Here is a 21142-nt window from a genome sequence, read left to right as displayed (position 1 = left end):
GGTCGACACCATGTGGAGGTATCGGTCTACACCGTTAGGGTTTCGGGGGTGTCGAGCAGGTGTCGGTCGACACCAGATGTCCAGTGTCGGTCGACACCATTCTGACAGTAACCGGATCATGTCGGGTCATTTGTTCATGTTCCTGGTTTGTTTTATTGTTGTTGTTTGTGGCATGAGAGATCTTATTGCTTGTGTGTATATCCCAGTAGATGGGAGGATTGCCTCACTGAGTATTTATCAAATACTCATGCATCTCAATTTGTGTTTGTGGTGCAGGTAAAGGCAAAGTGTGATCGTGGAATCAAGGCAATGAAGAGGAAGATGTTCTAGGGACTCGATTGGATGTTGTCTGGCATTGCTAGGTTGCTAGAGTTGGATCTTTAGAACTTATTAGGTTGCCAGTTCCTTGGCTTCCTGTTGTTTGACATTGAAATGGTTAGGATTGGTTGTTGGTTATTCTATTATGGATTAATATTGGATTACTGGTTCAGTTGGTTATTTAATTGGTATTGTTATTCCGCTGTTGTTTGTGATTGTGGTTAGGTGGCTAGTGGATATGAGACCACTAGTCATAGTTATTTATATTATTATTATTTATTATTATAAAAAAACGGGTCAGGTAGTTTCAAGAACAGCCAAGGATCTCACAAATCTCTCTCAAAAACGGCTAAAAGGACGAAATACGTCGAGTTCCCCTTTTAAAAATGCGTTTAGGCCTTCCCCTAAACCAACAACGCAAACCGGACGATTAAAATTGAACCCATCAAACCGTCTGCAAACGGTGTCGACCGACATCATAAGTGGTGTCGATCGACACCCTAACCAAAATCCCAGAAATTGGTTTGTGGGCGTTACAGTTGTTGGTGCAGGACAATGTTGAGGACAACAGTGATCCTCATGTACTGAAGGAGCAGGTCGTCCAGCGTCAAGTTGGAGCGCAAGGCTCACAACAGAATTTGTCTGGTGCTGAGGTTCAGTTGCGAACCGTCACTCGGCAATCATCTCAAAAAATTTCCTTCGAGTCTCTTTCTCTCAAAGCTACGGCCCCCCCCCTAGCATCTCGAGTAGAAGGAACTCCTCCAAACGTCATTAATGTCTGGGTTCTTTTGGAATGTGCGCGGCTTTAACAAATCTAAAAAACATTCCAATGTCCGAGTCTGGCTTCAAGCTGCAAACCTGCAGTTTGGTTGCTTGTTAGAAACAAGAGTTCAAGAGAGTAGCGTTTCTTAGATTACTTCCTCTATTTTCAGGGATTGGTCATATATGGCGAATTACGAGTTTGCTAGATTGGGAAAAATTTGGGTTGTATGGAGAAACAACATACGAGTTTCACCAGTTTTTAAAAGTGGTCAACTGATCACTTGTTCGATTCTGATTGCAGGGGGTGGTGGAAGAGTTTTTTGTCTCTTTTGTTTACGCTTCTAATCTGGAGGAGGAGAGGAAAGAGTTATGGGAGGACCTGAAATCCCATCATGACTCGCCATTGTTTCACAACAAACCATGGATCATCATGGGTGGTTTTAATGAGATTCTGGATGGGGAGGAGCATTCGAACTTTTAGAGTTCACAACTACGACTTGCAGGGATGAGAGATTTTCAAGACACAGTTGCTCACTGCTCCCTGGTCGACATGAGCTATCACGGCCCTCTGTTTACTTGGAGCAACAGGCGTGATGTGGATCCGATCTGCAAGAAATTGGATAGGACTCTGGTCAATGAGGTCTGGTCTCGCACTTTCCCTGAAGCGTATAGTGTTTTGAGGCTGGAGGATGCTCTGACCATCTGCGGTGCCGCTTCCAGCTTGGTGCTACAATACAACGGTCACGAGGACCATTCAAATTTACAAATGTTGTTACTGCTATTCCGGATTTCTTACCAACGGTCCAACGGTATTGGGACGAAACGAGTCCTCTCTTTCACTCCACATCCGCTCTGTTCCGTTTCTCAAAGAAGCTAAAAGCGCTGAAGCCAATCTTACGAGCTTTAAGTCGTAACAAACTTAGTAACTAATCAACTAGAGTTGCAGAGGCCTATACGGTTTTATGTGATAAACAGCTAGCTACTCATGCAGATCCCTCACGTATAACTATGGAGGAGGAGGTCGCCGCTTTTGAGCGTTGGAATCACGTTTCAGAGATAGAAGAGGGGTTCTTGAAACAACGGTCCAAGCTTCATTGGCTGCAAGTTGGCGATAAGAATAACAAATATTTTCACCATTCAGTTGCAGCTATACTTGCTCATAATGCAATGAGGGAGATCCAATGCTTAGATGGTTCTATTGCTACTACTCAAGAGGATATAAAAGCTGAAGCAGTCAGGTTTTTCCAAGCTTTCTTGTCTCATACACCCGCAAACTATGTAGGTCCTACGGCTGACCAAATTACACAGTATGTCGACTACCGTTGTTCAGCTTCAGAGCAAGCTAGTTTGGTACACCTGTCTCAGCGGAAGAGATTAGGGATGTGGTGTTCAAAATGCCAAGAAACAAGGCTCTGGGACCAGATGGTTTCTCTGTTGAGTTTTTTAAGCAAGCCTAGTCAATTGTTGGCAATGACTTCACGAAAGCAGTTCAATCCTTCTTTTTGAAAGGTTTTTTGCCTAAGGGAGTTAACACAACCATCCTCGCTCTAACTCCAAAAAGGACAGATGCTCTTGAGATGAAAGATTACCGCCTCATCTCCTGTTGCAATGTTTTGTACAAGGTAATTTCGAAACTATTGGCCAATAGATTGAAGAGCATTCTCCCCTCTTATATCTCTCCTAATCAGTCTGCTTTCATTAAAGATCGACTAATGCTGGAGAATGTGTTGTTAGCCACTGAGATAGTCAAGGATTATCAAAGAGAATCAATCATTAGTCGTTGTGCAGTGAAAATCGATATCTCAAAGGCCTTCGACTCGGTCCAATGGTCGTTTTTACTCCGTATTCTCAAGGTAATGGACCTTCCAGCTGAGCTCATACACTGGATTGAACTCTGTATTGGAACAGCTTCTTTTTCTGTTCAGGTGAATGGCGAGCTAGAGGGATTTTTCCGCAGTGAGCGAGGACTTCGACAAGACTGCTCCTTGTCACCGTATCTATTTGTCATCTGTATGAACTTTCTGTCTCGCATGCTTGATAAAGCAGCGCAGGATCGACGCATAGGCTATCATCCTCGGTGTCGGAAGCTGCAACTTATGCACCTGTGTTTTGCAGATGACATTCTGGTTTTCTCGGATGGTACACCAGAGTCAATAGAGAGTATCTTACAGGTTTTTAATGACTTTGCAGTTTGCTCCGGTTTAACCATTAGCTTGGAGAAGTCTACTATGTTCATGGTCGGTATTTCTCCGCTAACCCGCAGTGCTATCCTCAGCTGGTTCCCTTTCACCTATGGAACCCTCCCAGTTCGATATCTTGGTCTCCCTCTGCTCACTAAGCGTATGACAAGAAACGATTATCTCCCTCTGCTAGAGCGAATTCGATCACGCATTACTTCCTAGACTAGTCGTTTCCTGTCCTTTGCAGGGCGCCTTCAGCTTATTCAATCAGTTCATACGAGTCTCACAAGCCTCTGGCTCTCTGCTTTTCGGCTACCAAAAAAGTATCTAACGGAGATTGAAAGTCTCTTCTCGGCTTTTCTTTGGTCGGGTCCTGCTCTCAGTACTAAAAAGGCAAAGGTTGCTTGGTCTAATGTTTGTAAGCCACGAAAGGAAGGAGGCTTAGGTATTCGGTTACTCTCGGAATTGAACATTGTTAGCCTCCTGAAACTTATTTGGCGGTTGCTCTCGGCAAAGGACTCTTTGTGGGTGAATTGGTGTCACTCGACTCTACTTCGGGATAAAGCTTTGTGGTCTGTTAAGGGAAACACTTGCTCAGGCTCCTGGATATGGCGTAAACTCTTGAAATATAGAGATAAGGCCAAGTTTTTTCACTAAAAAGATATCTGTTCCGGAACCGATACTTCTTTCTGGTATGACATCTGGTCCCCCTTCGATAGGCTCAAAGACCTGTCAGGATCTCGTGGAATCATCGATATGGGAATATCCCTCCATAGCACTGTCGCTGCAGCTCTCTCCACTCATTGTCCACGTCGACATCGTGTCCCTGTTCTCAATCAGATTGAGGATGCAATGGCATCTCTTCGACTAACTGCTGGCAATGATATCTCCTTATGGCAAGCGAAAACTGGTGTCTTCAAGACCAAATTCACTTTACATGATACTTGGCACTTGGTAAGGCACACACTCCTGGTCTGTGATTGGTATAAGGCATTCTGGTTCAAATACTCTACCCCTAAATACTCCTTTATCACATGGCTCGCTATGCGTAACCGGTTAGCAACGGGAGACAGACTGATAAAGTGGAATGGCTCCGCCAACGGAACATGCGTCCTCTGTGCGGCGTCTGCCGAAACACTTGATCACTTGTTCTTTTCATGTCCGTATTCCTCTCATGTTTGGTCTGCTCTAACTGGAAAGATCCTAGGTAGCCGGTTCACAACAAGTTGGCACTCCCTCATGCCCATCCTTGTTGATACAGCTAGCCGCCTCCACTCCTTTGTGTTACACTACACGTTTCAGCTTACTCGCCACAGCCTCTGGACGGAAAGTAATCGTCGGCGTCATGGAGACTCTGCCAAACCACCCCGAGTTCTCATTGCAATGATTGATAAACATGCCCGCAACCGATTAAATACAATGTCAAGCATTCCAGCTTATGCAGATGGTCTTCTATTTTGGTTCCAACACCATAGTTACTAGCTATTGATTTTTATTAACACTTCTACTTGACTACTCAGCTTGAAGATGCATTTATTGTAAAATAGTCTTTTTTGTTGAATATAATTTTACATTCATACAAAAAAAAAAAAAAACTTTTACTGTTTGGATGACTTGCCTCAAAAGAAACAGTTGCTATGTTATGCTTCATTGTAAAATGAAGGAACAAAAGTGTCTTATGGTGGAAAAGATATAAAACTTATTAGAAAAATAGAAATGATATGTTGTCAAAAAAATCAAGTGACAGTAAAGACTCTTACAGTTTGAATGACATGCCTCCAAGAAAACGGAACCTAGATGGTTATGCTGCAGTGTCAGATGGGAGGCCTTAATGTTCTCAGAAGCAGGATATGATGAGGATACCGAGATTTCATGAAGGAAAAGAGACAAAATATGCAAAAGAGAAAGGTCTGCTCAAGAAAAGAAATTATCAAGTCTTTGACTTGAACCAAAAGCAGAATGATGTAAGTTTTATGTTAGCATGTGAATCTCATGTAGTCATGTCGCATAGTTTGAATGACATCTGTCTTGAATTGGCTGCATACAAATTTTTCACCCGGAGGATGTTGTTAGATATAAAGAGTAAGGTTGTATATCAACCTATATAAACTTCAAACAAATGGTTCTTTGTTTTTTTTTTGTTAGGCACAGACCTTTGGGTGTTATATATTAAGTCATATTAAACTTGTTGCTAGTGTGCTTATCTAATAGATTTTTGTTTCCTTTGCTTGATTACAGGAAGAAATCAAATGGTTCCAAAAACTTGTAAGTACTTCTACTTTCTTTATAACATCGATTTACTTTACTTTTCCTATCGTGTGTTCGACATCCTTACTCCTTTATGTGAATAGAGTGACATGTTTATTTGTTTTAGTGATATGTTATATACAAGTTAGTAAAATCATTTTTATTTGATTCACGCCTTACATGGTTGGGCCATTTAAGAATCTTTAGTATATATAGTCGATTTATCAAATATTGTATTTTTATTTGAGAAATGGTATATCAGTTTTACATCTACTATTAACTTTTAATATGTTTTTAATAATAAATCAGTCTTGGGAAGAAAGCTTGAAGTGGGCAGATGGCCAAGGGAATCTGGTTCTCTTTCAAAACTTGGATCCAAATTCGAGATTTTTGTTTCTTAAAAAGTCTTATAAGGTTATTTCTGTTGCTTAGCTAGTTGTTGTAACCACTTCACTAGATGAATAATGCATGGGGTTTTCTACAAAACTTATGAACAATATTGCTTCAGGGCATAATCTACTCGGCTTTGGATGAGGAATGCATGGCGAGGATGATAGAGCAAACATCAATGAGTATTCCTCATACTGGTAAGTCTACTACCTCTATACCGCATCACAATGTACATTGGTTTTATAGCAACGGTGGCTGAGAAAATTTTGATAATAGAAAGTCTATGCAGTCCTTTTGATAAGGAACCTTACTATGGCATTTCATGTTGGCCGTAATCTAGGTGAAGCTTTGGCGATATTCGAGACAAGGTATGCCGCGGAAAGAGCCGTTAAAAGATTAAAAGAGAGATGTTTTTCGTCAGAAAATGAAAGGTAAGCTTCACATGAGATCTTTGCTTATTTCATTTAGTTTCATAGCTCATACATTTTCTCTAGCTAGGCGATTAAGCTAAGTTGCATATACGAATTTATACATAACGAACTTTTATTTTTATTTTGCCTGGACAGGATTGTTGCTACTAGTGTTAACGTGAAATCTCCAGCGGAGCCTCCACCGCACTCCATTTGCCATTTTGAACCAAACACTCAACTGCGACTAGGAATGGTATTGTTTTAACTCCTCCCCCTAATAATAATACACAGACAATTGAAAAAACTCAGGTCCTTTAAAGCATAGTTTCATACATTTGTCTTCGTATATTTTTCCAGGGAGATGATGTGGCTACATCATCACATTGTTCTAAGGATAACACCACTGAATTTCAAATGGCCATAGATTGGTGTTTGCATCGAGACAAATTGGAGTTAACTTGGAAGAGTATATTGGAGGTATATATATACACTTATCACCACTTTTACGGTTTTACCTTATGAACATTTACTACTCTTCTATAATTTTTGTTTTTTTCTTTGACTTGTTTAGTTTAAACGTAAATCAATTTCATGTGTTTATTTTCTTTCTCGTAGCAACAGACTGAGGAGACGAAGAAGTTACATATAAAGTTCAAGGCGTAAAGTGATTAGTTTCAACATCATCTTGTTGTGAATTCTAGTTTCAAGCAAGAAAGCATGTTGAGAAGCATGCGATTACCATCTGGAGAGAAAGAAAAAAAAAGTAAGTAAGAAAAAATTTATGTTATTTTGTTGAAACATCAAGAACGTTTCCATTTGAGAAAGATCATGAGACTTTTGTTAAGTTGGTTTTATGTAATATCATACTCAAAACATAATATGGCCAATCAAAACCCAAATCAACTTTTTGTATAAAATAATAATTTTGTCATAGGACTGTTTTATAACGATCTAATTGTAGTAATTATAGTCTGTCTATACAAAACCTTTACTGTAGTAGAGTGTAGACCAAAACTCTTGAAGTTCCCTTACAGAAAGTATCGGAAATATCATAAAAGAGTTTAATGGGCTCTAAAAAGCAAAAGAAACCAAACTTTACCATTATTGACATTTTAGATTCAATCCTAAAAACGTTACGTGTACAAAAGTTGTATAAAACGACGACGTAATGCGTTGAGATATGTGACCGTTAGCTACAAAAGGAAAAAAAAATGAATATAGAGGACAAGACACCACGATAGCGTGAAAGAGCGAGTACATAAAGAAACCTCCACCCGCAGCGCGTGTACAACAACACCTTCTTCTCTCTCTCTCTCTCTCTCTGCTGCATCTTTATCAATCTCTCTCTCTCTCTCTCTCTCTCTCTCTCAAACAAAAAACAAAAAAAAAAAAACATCTCTTTTTCAAATGGGTTGTGCTCAATCTAGGGTTGATAACGAGGAAGCAGTAGCGAGATGCAAAGAACGGAGAAACGTAATCAAAGAAGCAGTTGCAGGGAGCAAAGCTTTCGCCGCCGGTCATTTCGCTTACGCTATTGCTCTGAAGAACACTGGTGCTGCTTTAAGTGACTATGGCCATGGCGAATCTGATCAGAAATCTTTGGATGATGTTTTAGATCAACAGCATTACGAGAAACAGAGCCGTAACAATGTAGATCCGGCTGCTCCTCAGCCTCCTCCGCCTCCGCCTATTGAGAATCTTCCTCCTCCGCCTCCTCCTTTGCCTAAGTTCTCTCCTTCCCCGATTAAACGTGCCATTAGCTTGCCTACTATGGCTGTTAGAGGTCGAAAGGTTCGGACTTTAGATGGTATGGTGATTGAGGAAGAGGAGGAAGATGATGATGATGATGATGAAGAAGAAGAGGAAGAGGAGGATGGGAAGGGTGTGAGTCGTAGAGCCACCGCCACCGCCACCGCTCGTAAGGTGGTGGAGGAAGAGACTTCTCCGAGGACGCCGGAGAACGTTGGGAGTAATGGGAGGAAGAAGAGATTGGAGACAACGCCGGAGATTGTGAGTGCTTCTCCCGGGAATAGTATGGCTTGGGATTACTTTTTCATGGTGGAGAATATGCCTGGACCTAATTTAGATGATAGAGAGATGAGAAATGGGTATGAGAATCAGAGTAATCATTTCCAGTTCAATGAAGAAGATGAAGAAGAAGAAAGATCTGGGATATTCCGGAAGAACTCTGTTTCTCATAAGGTAGTTGAGGAGATGGAGCCTAAGACGCCGGAGAAAGTTGAAGAAGAAGAAGAAGAAGAAGAAGAAGAAGAAGATGATGATGAGGAAGATGAGGAGGAGGAAGAGGAGGAGGAGGAGGAAGAGGAAGAGGAGGAAGAAGTGGTGGTAGAGGCGAAGAAGAAGAAGAAAGGGAAAGCTAAGATTGAGCATTCGACTACTGCTCCAGCGGAGTTTCGGCGTGCGGTTGCTAAGACCACTACTGCATCAAGTCATCCAAGTGTGAATTTGATGAAGATACTTGATGAGATTGATGATAGATTCCTCAAGGCATCTGAGTGTGCTCAAGAGGTTTCCAAGATGCTTGAAGCTACAAGGTTACATTACCACTCCAATTTTGCAGATAACCGAGGTATTGAACTCCTCTCTCATTCCTTGTGATTGAGCATTTATGTGTGTGAATCTTATTGAGTGTCACTGTCAAGATACGAGTTTAGTGTGGCCCTAGTCAATGATCAAAGCTTATTCTAATGTAGTTTGATATTTGTTTTTCCTCAGATTTGAGACATTCGGATTAGTAATTATTATTCCCTTAGCTTTAACCAAAACTTTGGTTGCTTCTTTTTTAAGTGATTCATAATGTGTGTGTGATTGGATTGTTTAGATAGTTTGGTTCTTGTTTCTCTAATTGAAACAAGAAAAAAAAGAAAACCAAAAGAGAGTTTGGTGTGTGCAAATATTCTTAAAGTATGAGTCTTTGATGCACTTTTTGGTCTGTGATTTAACTTTTATGAGAATCTAAGATGAACCTTAAATTAATAGATCTGGTAGTTTTCTTAATTGCTTTTTTTTTTTTTTTCAGTTTAAAGCCATTTAACAAAGTTCTGGATTTTACTAAACAACACTTTAACCCTCCATTACTTGATCTGTCTCTACTGTTTATGTTGAATGTTTATTGGACAATTCTTGCTTTCTTGCTGATGAAAAAAAATGATATTTTCTGAAATTTTTCCTTTTCAGGATATGTTGATCATTCTGCTAGAGTTATGCGGGTTATAACTTGGAATAAATCGTTAAGAGGCATTTCGAATGGTGAAGGTGGAAAAGATGATCAAGAATCAGATGAGCATGAAACTCATGCTACTGTGTTGGATAAATTGTTAGCATGGGAGAAGAAACTCTATGATGAAGTGAAGGTAATTTAACTTAAAACTCTATGATCATTTCCACCAAAAGTTAAGGATGTCTAGTTGAATGCATTTGTGGTGTGGTGTTTTCTTTCTCTAGCAAGGCGAGCTTATGAAGATAGAGTATCAGAAAAAGGTATCTTTACTCAACAGGCATAAAAAACGAGGTGCAAGTGCAGAGACCGTGGAGAAAACAAAGGCGGCTGTGAGTCATCTACACACAAGATATATCGTTGACATGCAGTCCATGGATTCAACGGTTTCAGAAGTAAACCGTTTAAGGGATGACCAGTTGTATCCAAGACTTGTCGCTTTAGTTGAAGGGTAAAGTTCTCTCCTTTTCAAAGTAGTTCTCTGTGAAGCAATAGCCTTAGCCTTCTCTCTCACTAACCAATTTTATCGACTCGTGAGATCTGCAGGATGGCGAAGATGTGGACAAACATGTGCATACACCACGACACGCAATTAACTATTGTTGGACAGCTAAAGTCCCTTGAAATCTCAACTTCTCAGAAAGAAACCACAAAGCAACATCACCATCAGACACGGCAGTTCTGCACCGTCTTAGAAGAATGGCATGTTCAATTCGATAGACTCGTGACCCACCAGAAGCAGTACATTAACTGTCTCAACAGCTGGTTGAAGCTAAACCTTATCCCCATCGAGAGCAGTCTTAAAGAGAAGGTCTCCTCTCCTCCACGGCCTCAGCGTCCGCCAATCCAATCCCTTCTTCACTCATGGCACGACCGTCTTGAGAAACTTCCTGATGAAGTCGCCAAATCAGCTATCTCATCGTTCGCCGCAGTCATCAAAACCATCTTGCTTCATCAGGAGGAAGAGATAAAACTTAAGGAGAAATGTGAAGAGACCCGAAGGGAGTTTATACGGAAGAAGCAAGGCTTTGAGGATTGGTATCAGAAACATTTGCAGAAAAGAGGACCAACGGAGGAAGCTGAAGGCGGGGATGACGCAACAACAAGCTCTAGAGATCATGTCACAGAGAGGAGAATAGTAGTGGAGACACTAAAGAAAAGGCTTGAAGAGGAAGAAGAAGCTCACCAAAGGCACTGTGTTCAGGTGAGGGAGAAATCTCTCAACAGTTTGAAGATCAGATTGCCTGAGATCTTCAGGGCACTGTCTGACTATGCCCACTCGTGTGCTGACTCATACGAGAAGCTCAGAATCATATCGCAGAGTCACAAATCAAACGGTGGAGCCACTGAATCGTCTTGAACCAGTTTTAGTTGTTTTCAGACTTCTGTATTATGATGGAAACATTAAGCATCTTTTTTGTGACCAGATAATTTAGTTTACTGGTATGTGCGACTAGTATTGTTACTGACTTGCTATGTTTACCATCCAAACTAGAATCAATATAATGTCCAAAATAAAACAACATGCTAAATAGCGGGACATTGTGTTATTTATGTTATCTGTATGGATCGAATGTTATTTTTATGTCTCGTACATGATAAGGATTGGTAAACCTAAAAACAAAACTTGATAAAAATAGAATGTCAGAAGGGGGATTTGAACCCACGCCCTCTTACGAGGACCAGAACTTGAGTCTGGCGCCTTAGACCACTCGGCCACCCTGACTTTGACAATCAATTTTAAATTATTAAAATAATATATTCAAAACTTCTATAGAGTGGATGAACCAAATGAAGAAGACAGTAACAGACCTAAGTATTTTCCTGAAAATAATTGACCATTATATCATATAGATAGGCGATACAGCATAATAAGAGTCAGATCTACACTGTTACGAACGGAGTACATCATCATATATCACCACCAAAACAAGAACTATCTCCCAAGTCCTAAACCATATCTAATCAAAAGCTTGGTCTCTCCACCAACAGACAAACCGATGTCGTCTGGTTCAAAAGCTTTTACCATTTCTTTAACAACATTGAGGTTTTTAAACTAGCAGAGGGCTGAGTTCCTGGTAACTCTTTGTCTCAACCTGTTTTTGACACCGTACTCTCCCTTTGACTCTGCGTCCTCCTTGCTTTTCTCATTCTCTTTTTCATCGTCATTAGTGATTTCAGGTGCTTCATCCTCTTTATTGATTTCAGGTTCTTCATCCTCTGTTAACTTTATCTTGTTACCCTCAGAACTTTCGTTTGACCCCAATGAGGCACTTTGTTGCTCCCTGCCTTCTATCTCATCTTTATCCGTTTCCCTGATCAAGAAAAAAAAGTAAATGATGGGGGTTTTCTCATGCTAAAGCTCTTGCATCAAAATGACTCAAAGCAGCACTCAGTGGATCAATTTGCATCTCTTACTATAGAGGAGCCAGAGGAATGCGTTAGAGAGCATGGTAGCAGTTCCATAACTTATCAGGCAACCGATCTGTTTCTAATACTACATTCGGTTTTCAGCATACCATTGACAGATAGAATCACATGACAAACGAATATACACATCTCCACTATTAATGTGGGATCAACAGTGGTTTCTATCTAGTTCATCAGATTTGACCCCAACGAAAATACTATCTAATATCTATATGCTAAGTGTTGGTGGATAGATAACTTGTATTAAGAAAGAAGTCAAGCTCTTACTCTCTTTCCTCCACAGCATCACTGATCATCTTGTCATAGTCATCTGCATAATAAGATAAGCAAACTAATAAGCCACGCCAAATGGGTAAATAGTATATCAAAACACACAGCAGAAACGCAAGAAAATATGACTTTACCAAAGGTGTAAATAGCAGGCATGCGGTTACGACAAGAACGGGTAATTCGCATAGGACGGGAGAAACTGACATTAACGACCTTCTCTAGCTTCATTTTCTTTTTCAGGGCCCTTTCTTTCTTCTGTTATTGCAGAAGGAATGAACACACCGTTAAAAAAACATGATATAGCAGATGTGCGCATAAGAATAATGAAAGAATTTGAGAGATGCGGCTACTAGCAGTGGGAAAAAGAGAAATACTTTATGATATTTCTCAACCACAGATATAGCTTCTGTCTCAATCATCTCGCCAGTTGCAGCCAAAGAAGAAGCTTTGCTTGATGATAACTCTCTCTGCCAATAACAGCATAAAACATACTGAATGAAAAGAACACTTCCACACATCTTAAAGAGTAGAAGCACAAAAAACAATCAAAAAGCTTACAGCGACTCTCTGAAATTCATCTAGATTGGTTGCTTCAATTTCCCAGCTCAAACAAGATTTATCTGAGAAAGCATTCTTCTTTGAGAATTCATTGACTTCCCTATATAATCTGTACCCTTTCATGTCATTACCATCAAACCTAGAATGAAAAGTAAAGATAAAAGTTTATCACACCAAATATAAAACATAGCAACCTAGGTATAGGACATGTAAACTACCAGTAAGAAGTCTTCTTTCCATCTCCTCCTAACTTCCTTTTGCGGAAATGGGAATCCAAGTCTTCTTCTTTTGTATTTTCTTGAATATAAGAACGAACATCATCTTGCTATACCATCAACCAACATAAACAACAGGATAAACTTATAAGAAAAAGTAACAAAAGCAACTAGTAATGATCTTCAGAAACTAAATGACAAGAAGAAATTACTTGGACTCGAAGCTCACAAAGTGCCTTGAGAAACTTAAGGCGATTAATAGGGTTAAGTCCCTGGTATTCAGATATCTCCTTCCTAACCATACAGCAGAAGAGAAGTTTTCATCAATACCATTACAACCTGAATGAAATAAATCCGAACTTTATAAATTCACATAAAATTCAGCACACCACTTACCCTTTGCTAGCAGTTAAAGGAATTTCACCAGTAGCAATCTACAATAATTGCATTAACAGTAGTCAATAAAGAAAACAAACATAAACCTGTTCCAAAGGAGGATATATAACATAAGCTAGCAAGAAAAGTTTTAGTGTGGCATTTTACCCATGGCCACCATGGAGCAAGTTTCTTACACAACACCGTGATCCATGCATTTGCATCGTCAAGGTTTTTATTTACCGGTGGTATCCCCTGTGAAAAAAAATTGAGTTCCATAAGGTTTCTTATAAGTCAACAAACCTTAAGCTTGTTAGAATCCATTAAACAGCCTGCAAGGTCAATAACAGAACAAAATCGAAACCTTTAAAAGAGCAATGTGAAGCTGAGCGTTTGTGTTGTTGGATTCGATAAGACCCATCTCAATCTCCTCAGCTGTTAACTTCAATTTCTCCGAAACAAGTGGTTCAAAGACCTATCACAACACCAAAATGTTTTAAGTTTTTTTTCCATGAAATTGAGACACCCAAACAGCAACATCTCTAACAAAACCCTAGTTATCGATTAACACGAAATAAAAATTACTCTTCGTCTGAAAAAAAAAAAAAAAAAAAAAAAAAAAAGACAAAATCGAATCGTTTTGGTATAATACACGAAAAAGGAAGAAGTGAAAAAAGAGGTTCTGGGTATACATTTAAGAAATTGAGAACGGAAGCAAGCTCCCAACGTCCGCGTAAGTGTTTGACCGCTGAATCGGAGGAGGATGAATCGTTGTCGCCCGAATCGTCGGAGAGAATCATCAAGTCTTCGCAGATTCGTTCTTTTTCCAACTTCGGTTCAGGTGCTTCGGTCACAACCGGTGTTCTTGGGCGGAGCTTTACCATTTTTGTCAGAGAGAGAGAGAGAGAGAGAGAAAGTGAAAGAAGAAGATGAAGATGAAGATGAAGAAGATGAAGATGAAGAAGATGAATGGGTTTTTTTGGGAGTGGAGGAGGAGTGTTGTGAAATTGGAGAAATTTTTGGGATAAAGGAGACATCTTCTAATGGAAACTAAAGCAGACTACTACAGCGCACGAAGGAGACATAGACGACCAGTGAGAATACTGAAGAAAAAGAGAGAGAGAGGAAGAACTCGAGAGATAAAGTCTTCAGGTAAAAGGAGCCAATGACACTATTTGTTCAAGTGAAAATAAGCTCTTGATTGCATCTGATTCAACCTCTGGTTTGGCGAGTGTTGTATGATTTGCAGTCTGGGCATTTCTGAGCCACCACATGGTACAGTACCTCTGATTTTTTCCCACAGTCGTTGCATAGAATCTGAACCTGTTTTTTTTGTTTTCGACAAAAAAGCGTTCTAGTTATACTTGATTGAAAGATGAGTTTGTAAAGTTAAGTAAGTTCCATACTTACCATTCTGTTTTGGTATGGTTCTGGCATCGGTGTAGCCGCAATCTCCATGTCAAATTTCTCCCACACCTTTGACATGTCGCATACAGATTTTGAGCATAGTGGACACGCGTATCTGCAGGCATAAATTTCTTCTTGTCAGCTGAAAAATATCTACAATAACACATGACATAAGCAACTGAGTTATTTATGTGCTTACTGGTAATGATCTCTCATTTCCTCCAAGCATTTCTGATGGATTGTGTGTCTACAAGGTAAAACCGTCACATCGTTCCTTGATTCAAAAAGAAACTGGAGGGAAACCAGCCAGAATAGTTTGGTCAACAAGGGACATTCATTTTTTATTGTGGAGAAGAAGAAACAAAATTGACAATAACTAATACCTCAAAGCATATGGGGCAATCGTGATGCATTGCTCCTTCAACACAAGGGTGACTGTTCTTGAGGAGGATTGAATAACAACAGCCTGGTTGAGAATCAGAGAGATTGTCAGATTATACAAACCAAAAATATAGCAGTGTCCGGCCTGTAAAGGAAAGCTTATATGATGCAAAAAAAAAAAAAAAATGGCTTACCACACTTGTAACAGTGGAAGAAATTTTCACGCCCACCGATTCTGGAACAAAAGAAGTAAGACTTTAGTTATGAATAAATTTACAGTGCGGTGAAGTACATAAAAGAGGAGTCCGAGAATGTACCTGCAGATTCCACACCCGTCACAGTGATACTGTTGTTTAGACGTCTGGAAAGAAGATAGCAACATAATGGTTAACCAGTAACAATAAAGAAGCCAGGAAATCTTAAGGCCTCTTATGTAGCATAATGGAAAAGAAAATGGATACAGCAAACGAGCTTAGGAAACAAATTCTCCTCCAAAAACTTACATCATCATCGTAGAGCTTGCAGACATTACAGAAGTACTTCCCCATGCACACTCCGCAGTGGATACAAATTTGGCCAACCTGTGGTGGAGGCCAGAGAAAAGTGTTACTCAACAAAGTTAAGAAAATATTTGATAGCATCTTTTCTATTAACGGAAGACTAAGCTCCTTCACTGGTGGCTCTAAAAATCTGATTATTAAATGCAGCAAAAGTTAAGAGAAAGGATAAGAGTTAAACACATACCTCTTGTTCAGTGCCACAGAGTAAGCAAATAACCTGTGAAGAAAAAGATGGAGATCGTTTTAACTGAAAATCGAATGTGCATAGAGCAACCAAGATACACAAACTATTTTACCTGTCTAACTTGGTGTCGAGGAATATCATGTCTCTGTTTGTGATCTACATTTATACTGTTCTGTTTCAGAGACATGATTACAAGAATCAGCAATACAGATCTTGAGATATATAGAAGTTACAAAATGCAGTTTCCTGACATCTCTAACTTCAGATATAAAAATTTTACCTTTGCCTCATTATGACAATGATGGCAACCAAAGATCTCATTACAGCAAGGAGCTCTAATGCAACACCTTCTTCTGTAATGCGGACATCTGCCAGAAAAATAAGAGATATTAATCCAAGAAGCATGCTCAACTATACGAACACACATATAGGAAGCAAGAAAATTACCCATGCTCCATTAGTCCTCTACCAAGAACTTCGTTTATTAATGACTCTGCCGCTACCCTTTCTAGAGTTGACGATTCAGATTCTTCATTGATTGAATGAGGGTGCAGATTTCTTGACATCTCAGCCTTTTCTCGTTCAGACTTCTGTGGTTGCTGAGGGAAGTTGACATACACATCTCCCATTACGTAGTATCAGTCAGTGAAAATGGCAGACACTGCTAGCTGATGGAAAGCTTATGAAACCTGCAAGTTAGAAAAGATTTAGAAGATATATTCCTCATCTCATAAACATTATCTGTCACCTGAAAATCCAGCAAACATATCGATGAACTGTTGCTTCCATCTACATTTGCAGCACACCAATCCAAATTCGAAACGGCTCCAATCAGCTTTTTCTCCAAAAGGAAGAATCACCAAAACAAAAAGATCTACAAGTATCCTGTTAAACAACTAAACACAGCCCTCTTGGTAGATGGAGCCTTCATATAGAAATAAAAGTTAAGCACATTGAGTGCTCACTTCAGTCCTTGAAATATATCCAGTATAAACCAGATATGCCCAACCTATTTTAAAAGGAACGCAAACAGGATCAAACAAGGTTTGGGACTGACATAAAAAATGGGAATAACCGGGTTAAAGAGATGGGTTGATGTCCAAAACGAGGACAGACCTACCTCCCGGTGCCATTCTGAACCAAATTTTCTTCAGTCAACATACGGATCGGAAAATTCTAAGGAAATGAAAGCCTGAAGAGTGCTCGCCTGTCTTGGAATACAAATTTTTTGACGCCCTTACCCATAATATTCTACTACAGCATGCTTGAGGGAGAGCAAAAACTTCATCATGGAATATGCTCTAAGGAAACTCACTATGGAGACCATAGCTGAGATTAATCAGACTAAAAAATAAAGTGAGCAATCAAGCCGCCTTCTTCAAAACTGACTATGAGAAGGACACTCTGCTTAATCCACCTTAGATGAGATAGATGACAAAACAAAGAGCACTCTTGGCCAAATCAAAGAAAGGGAAACGCCTAGGTTGAATCAAGATTGCACAATGTCCAAAAGATAAAACCCACATAAAGGGTAAGGAGGCTCAGATGATAAAGATGAATCGAGTTTTTTTTTTTTTTTTTTTTTTTTTTTTTTGCAATAGATCAACAAGAAGAAGGGTTTTGCTCAATGACCTACATACTTCATTTCCATGGATAAAAACCTGACCTTTTCACTCTCTTGAAACAGTACACCTAAAAGCCCCTCCACAGCTATATTAAAGATTCCCCCAAGAAACCCTGCCAAACTCAAAAGACTACCTCATGGTCATTGGTATGATTCAATTCAAAGAAGTCTGCTTTAGGTCAATTCAAGGGTTTTAGACTAAGGATTTTGGTGTCTTCTTCTTTTTCTCGAAATCTTCCAATTTCGTTCTAAGAAAACAGAACACAATCAGAGTTTACGAGATAAAATCATTCAACCACACATTTAGAAACACACAGACATTTACCAAGAAAAAAAAAAAAAAAAAAAAGAGCATCCAAAGAACGAAGAAGGATCTAAATCTAATCACAGAAACGTAAAACAAGAGAGATAAATTCTATAATCTCATACTAATATAAGATAACGAACTTTCAAATCAGACGATCTCCACCGATCAGAATTTTCAGAGAGTGACGACGACGATAAGTTCTCCGGCGATTCAGGTGACGACGACGACGACGTCTGACTCACAGACGAAAAAGATTCAGGTGAGGAGATTTTTAAGTAAGAGAAGGAAGAATAAAAAACGAGTCTTGAGTTTTTTTATAAAGGGGGGGGGGGGATGAAAAGTTTCCAGATACTTCGAATTTAGCTTTGTTCTTTGGGGAAAGCAATCATTTTATTTTATTTTTTTATAAGTTGACAGCTAAATAAATATCTTAAAAAAAAATCATATTTAATAATACAGATGTCACAAAATAATTATAACTTTCCATATGTCTAAAGATCGTTATTTTTTTGGATGCCATAAATGTGAAAAATAAGTTACCAAAATTTCTCAATCATACACCATTTAGAGAGTTTAAATTTCAAAACAAAATGTATATATGTATGAAAAAATATTTTACGTGTTGGACTTTTTTTTTTGTGATTTTAAAAGTATAGCGGAGACACGGGTGGGTGTGACTTAGCAAGGCTTTTTTGTGGACATTTTGTGATTTCTCATTGCTGATTATACCCAAAAGCATCAAATCTTATCTCTTAAATGATGTGGGCAGAACTTTTTTTTGAAAGGCAAATCCTTTTGGAAACTATTCACGATTCAAATCTCATCCCAAAAACAAAAAAATGGACTAAATAAACTTTTTTTTTTGTGACAAACGGACTAAATAAACTATGATATGCACTTTCAAGGAAAATATCGATTTAACCTCATACTGTACGTTACATGCTTTAACTTCTCGATTTTGCTCTATCAAACACTAAGTTTGATTGATATTATGATATAGATCGATGTTTTTCCTATAAAGCACAAAAATCTCTGGCAATCATAGCGTAAAAACATCCAAACACAAAAACCTTATAGAGATATCAAGCACCCTAGAACCTATACACTAATCCAAAATCCTTCACAAAAACATGAATTTGCTTTTCTCTCTTGCTCCCCATGTTAAGGTAGCCGTGTGCCCGTGTCTAAAATGTTTTAGTAGTTTATAAGAAAACAACTACACCCCACACAAAATAGACAATTTTTTAAAAAAAATGTGAAATACATTTGAATTCTTGAACCATTTATTTTAAGGGTAATCCTTAAATTTAATCTACAAGGTGATTTAACCAACAAAAAGAAAAAAAAAATGAACCGCATTATAAACCGCCTCATATATACATTCCATTTTTTGCTCATATGCAAAACAGACCTTGATCGGTGCCGTCAAATGGTTGCTAAGTGCTAACCTTGTTCTTATTAATGAATCTGAAGAGAACACTTAACAACAAGAAACATAGACCAAAAATAATATTATATTAAAGTTCAATTTAAATAAACACACACATGCATGCAATCTATATAAAAAAAAAATAGACAAGTCCGTCTACAGTTGGTGTGATCCTAAAGATATTCAGCTTGTTGTCTTCACTTGTAACCTCATCCCGGTTCCCACTATAATATTAAACGCCGTAGAGATATCTCATCTTGGCTTTTATACTTTCGACATCTAAATCAATCTCATTCTCATCAACACATGCCCTTTTTTAAGTTTCTACACACATAGATATCGATCGGTTAGTTCCTCAACTGAGCCGCCGGTTGTTGAGCTTGTGGTGGTGGTGGAGGCGGTGAGTATATCGGTGGACATGGTCTAGCCGGAGGCGGTGGATTTTGAGACGGTGTCGGTGCCAATGATGGCTGCAAAGATGGTGCTATCTGAGATGGAGGAGGAGAAAAACACGAAGATACGGGATTACACTTGAAAGAGTCACAATCTACAGGTTTCGACAAGAACGCTGTACACTCCATCGTCGATCTTTGATCCCTCGTATCCTTGAGACAGTTCATAGTATAGTTATAATTCTCTAGATAACGACACGTAGATGGTTCTCCGGTGAAATAATTAGACCCGTATCTAAAATCTCTTAGCTTCTCAAGCGAACATAGCTCATCCGGCATTACACCAGAGAGCATGTTACGCTCAACGTTCAACACCTCGAGATTCTCCATCATCCCCATCGACTTAGGCAACTCTCCTACCAACAAGTTGTAACTAATATCCAAAACGGTCACGTTTCGAAGGAACCCCATGTCATCAGGTAGACAAGATTGTAAACCGTTGTCCATAAGAATGATCTCGTTCAGAGTCTTACCCATTTTACCGAAACTCGTCGGTATACATCCTTCAAACCGGTTCGACGCAAGAACTAGAACCGATACCGGAGAATTTCCCATGTTAACCGGGATTTTACTTACGAACCGGTTACTATTTAAGAACAGAGCGTCGAGGTCTTTGTCGAACAGAGATTCGGGTAATTCACCTTCGAACTCGTTGTACCGGAGATCAAGATACTTTAATTTCGGTAAACCGATTACAACTTTCGGGAATTTACCAGCGAACCGGTTATTGCTAAGATCGAGTTCGAAAAGGAGACTCAACTGCGAAAACCCGACCGGGAGGGTACCACAGAACCGGTTCGAGTTAACGTGAAACAGAGCAATGTCGGTTAAGAGGCCAAGCTCTTCAGGAAGGTGGCCAGCGATATCACCATGGTTTAGATCGACGCCGGAGACAGTTTTAACCGAAGGGTCGTCGAGAGATGAGGAGCATACTACTCCGTTGTAGTCACACACACGTGATCCGAACCAGTTAGCCGTTAGATTCCACGGGTCAGAGATCATGGTACGTTTCCACGCTTGTAACGCCACGTAAGCTCTCTCGAGCCGTACGTTTTCGAAGATGAGGTATGGTGGTATGGTTATAGGGTCGTCTCGGGTGTACAGAAGTTGCCTTGATCCACCGGGAGCGGCTGCGGAGGTGTAGAGTAAGACGACGGTGGTGAGTGATAATAAGGTCGGTTGATAAATCCTCATCACACTCTAATGGAGTTTTTGTGTTACGTTAATCACTCTTTTTGTCTTCTTCTTTTTCTTCTTCCTTTATTATATTTTTGGTTTTAGTTGAGTTTTGAATAGGTAAAAAAAGAGAGAAAGAGAGAGAGATTAGCAGTGAAAGGTAGTGGAGTAAAAACATATGTATTGCTATTTTTAGATCTTGTAATTAGTAGATTATGTTAAATTGTTT

General features: G+C 39.3%; 4 protein-coding genes, 1 non-coding gene and 1 pseudogene across 15 annotated transcripts; 2 read left to right on the top strand and 4 right to left on the bottom strand.

Annotated features, from left to right (window-relative positions):
* Nucleotides 1-2088: 2088 nt before the first annotated feature.
* Nucleotides 2089-4742, top strand: LOC147929428 (uncharacterized). Its single transcript, XM_087480607.1, has 4 exons — nucleotides 2089-2505; nucleotides 2604-3420; nucleotides 3508-3712; nucleotides 3980-4742. Exons 1-4 carry the CDS (start codon nucleotides 2089-2091, stop codon nucleotides 4740-4742), a joined length of 2202 nt encoding a protein of 733 aa, XP_087336733.1.
* A 2793-nt stretch (nucleotides 4743-7535) lies between these two features.
* LOC104736587 (protein ALTERED PHOSPHATE STARVATION RESPONSE 1) lies at nucleotides 7536-11065 on the top strand. The gene is made up of 4 exons (XM_087481632.1): nucleotides 7536-8897; nucleotides 9506-9681; nucleotides 9773-9996; nucleotides 10092-11065. The coding sequence occupies exons 1-4, from the start codon at nucleotides 7715-7717 to the stop codon at nucleotides 10903-10905; spliced, it is 2397 nt and encodes a 798-aa protein (XP_087337758.1). The 5' UTR covers nucleotides 7536-7714; the 3' UTR covers nucleotides 10906-11065.
* A 122-nt stretch (nucleotides 11066-11187) lies between these two features.
* Nucleotides 11188-11271, bottom strand: TRNAL-CAA (transfer RNA leucine (anticodon CAA)). Its single transcript has one exon. It is a non-coding gene; the product is annotated as a tRNA-Leu (tRNA).
* Nucleotides 11272-11364: 93 nt separating this feature from the next.
* LOC104736586 (DDT domain-containing protein DDR4) lies at nucleotides 11365-14430 on the bottom strand. Of its 3 annotated transcripts, none has more exons than XR_015578169.1 (11): nucleotides 14086-14430; nucleotides 13758-13868; nucleotides 13562-13648; nucleotides 13415-13452; nucleotides 13231-13312; nucleotides 13022-13128; nucleotides 12804-12912; nucleotides 12620-12712; nucleotides 12380-12500; nucleotides 12243-12285; nucleotides 11365-11860 (listed from the first exon to the last, which is right to left on the bottom strand). XR_015578169.1 is itself a non-coding variant. In XM_010456600.3 (11 exons), exons 1-11 carry the CDS (start codon nucleotides 14428-14430, stop codon nucleotides 11602-11604), a joined length of 1425 nt encoding a protein of 474 aa, XP_010454902.2. In that variant the 3' UTR covers nucleotides 11365-11601. The 3 variants fall into 3 exon arrangements, 1 of the variants encoding a protein (XP_010454902.2); XM_010456600.3 differs by having other exon boundaries at nucleotides 12804-12942; XR_015578168.1 differs by lacking the exons at nucleotides 11365-11860; nucleotides 12243-12285; nucleotides 12380-12500 and having other exon boundaries at nucleotides 12998-13128.
* On the bottom strand, nucleotides 14410-18252 carry LOC104736583 (putative E3 ubiquitin-protein ligase RZFP34). 8 transcript variants are annotated; one of them, XM_019234867.2, is made up of 13 exons: nucleotides 17997-18252; nucleotides 17046-17679; nucleotides 16373-16934; nucleotides 16206-16278; nucleotides 16038-16097; nucleotides 15926-15958; nucleotides 15685-15762; nucleotides 15499-15542; nucleotides 15376-15416; nucleotides 15184-15266; nucleotides 15000-15091; nucleotides 14804-14915; nucleotides 14410-14716 (listed from the first exon to the last, which is right to left on the bottom strand). In XM_019234867.2, the coding sequence occupies exons 3-13, from the start codon at nucleotides 16552-16554 to the stop codon at nucleotides 14606-14608; spliced, it is 909 nt and encodes a 302-aa protein (XP_019090412.1). In that variant the 5' UTR covers nucleotides 16555-16934; nucleotides 17046-17679; nucleotides 17997-18252; the 3' UTR covers nucleotides 14410-14605. The 8 variants fall into 8 exon arrangements, with proteins under 8 accessions (XP_019090412.1, XP_087337756.1, XP_087337754.1 ...); XM_087481630.1 differs by having other exon boundaries at nucleotides 16373-16614; nucleotides 17592-17679; nucleotides 17997-18144; XM_087481628.1 differs by having other exon boundaries at nucleotides 16206-16293; nucleotides 16373-16614; nucleotides 17592-17679; nucleotides 17997-18129.
* Nucleotides 18253-19352: 1100 nt separating this feature from the next.
* Nucleotides 19353-21075, bottom strand: LOC104736582 (leucine-rich repeat extensin-like protein 7 pseudogene; annotated as a pseudogene). The gene has a single exon (XR_015578824.1). The product of XR_015578824.1 is annotated as a leucine-rich repeat extensin-like protein 7 pseudogene (transcript).
* Between the last annotated feature and the right edge of the window lie 67 nt (nucleotides 21076-21142).

The sequence above is a fragment of the Camelina sativa genome, chromosome 13 (assembly GCF_030686135.1).
Source record: "Camelina sativa cultivar CO46 ecotype springtype chromosome 13, ASM3068613v1".
NCBI lineage: Eukaryota > Viridiplantae > Streptophyta > Magnoliopsida > Brassicales > Brassicaceae > Camelina > Camelina sativa.
Note: the sequence above shows the minus strand (reverse complement) of the source record. Positions and strands in the feature narration are given on the sequence as shown.

Bases quoted from the DNA above. Each gene is read 5' to 3' on its own strand.
- LOC104736583 (XM_087481627.1), bottom strand. From the start codon at position 16,554: ATGGGAGATGTGTATGTCAACTTCCCTCAGCAACCACAGAAGTCTGAA. The intron at 15,543-15,684 runs GTAAGTTTTTGG...TCTTCTTTCCAG, and splicing joins GCAAGCTCTACGATGATGAT to ACGTCTAAACAACAGTATCA. The intron at 14,916-14,999 runs GTAAGCACATAA...TTATGCCTGCAG, and splicing joins GAAATGAGAGATCATTACCA to ATACGCGTGTCCACTATGCT.
- LOC147929428 (XM_087480607.1), top strand. From the start codon at position 2,089: ATGGAGGAGGAGGTCGCCGCTTTTGAGCGTTGGAATCACGTTTCAGAG. The intron at 2,506-2,603 runs GTTTCTCTGTTG...TTTTTGCCTAAG, and splicing joins CAAGGCTCTGGGACCAGATG to GGAGTTAACACAACCATCCT. The intron at 3,421-3,507 runs GTATGACAAGAA...TGTCCTTTGCAG, and splicing joins TCTCCCTCTGCTCACTAAGC to GGCGCCTTCAGCTTATTCAA.
- LOC104736586 (XM_010456600.3), bottom strand. From the start codon at position 14,430: ATGTCTCCTTTATCCCAAAAATTTCTCCAATTTCACAACACTCCTCCT. The intron at 13,313-13,414 runs GTAAGTGGTGTG...CTGTATGGTTAG, and splicing joins CCTTTAACTGCTAGCAAAGG to GAAGGAGATATCTGAATACC. The intron at 13,129-13,230 runs GTAATTTCTTCT...TTGATGGTATAG, and splicing joins TTTGTGAGCTTCGAGTCCAA to CAAGATGATGTTCGTTCTTA.
- LOC104736587 (XM_087481632.1), top strand. From the start codon at position 7,715: ATGGGTTGTGCTCAATCTAGGGTTGATAACGAGGAAGCAGTAGCGAGA. The intron at 9,682-9,772 runs GTAATTTAACTT...TTCTTTCTCTAG, and splicing joins AACTCTATGATGAAGTGAAG to CAAGGCGAGCTTATGAAGAT. The intron at 9,997-10,091 runs GTAAAGTTCTCT...TGAGATCTGCAG, and splicing joins CTTGTCGCTTTAGTTGAAGG to GATGGCGAAGATGTGGACAA.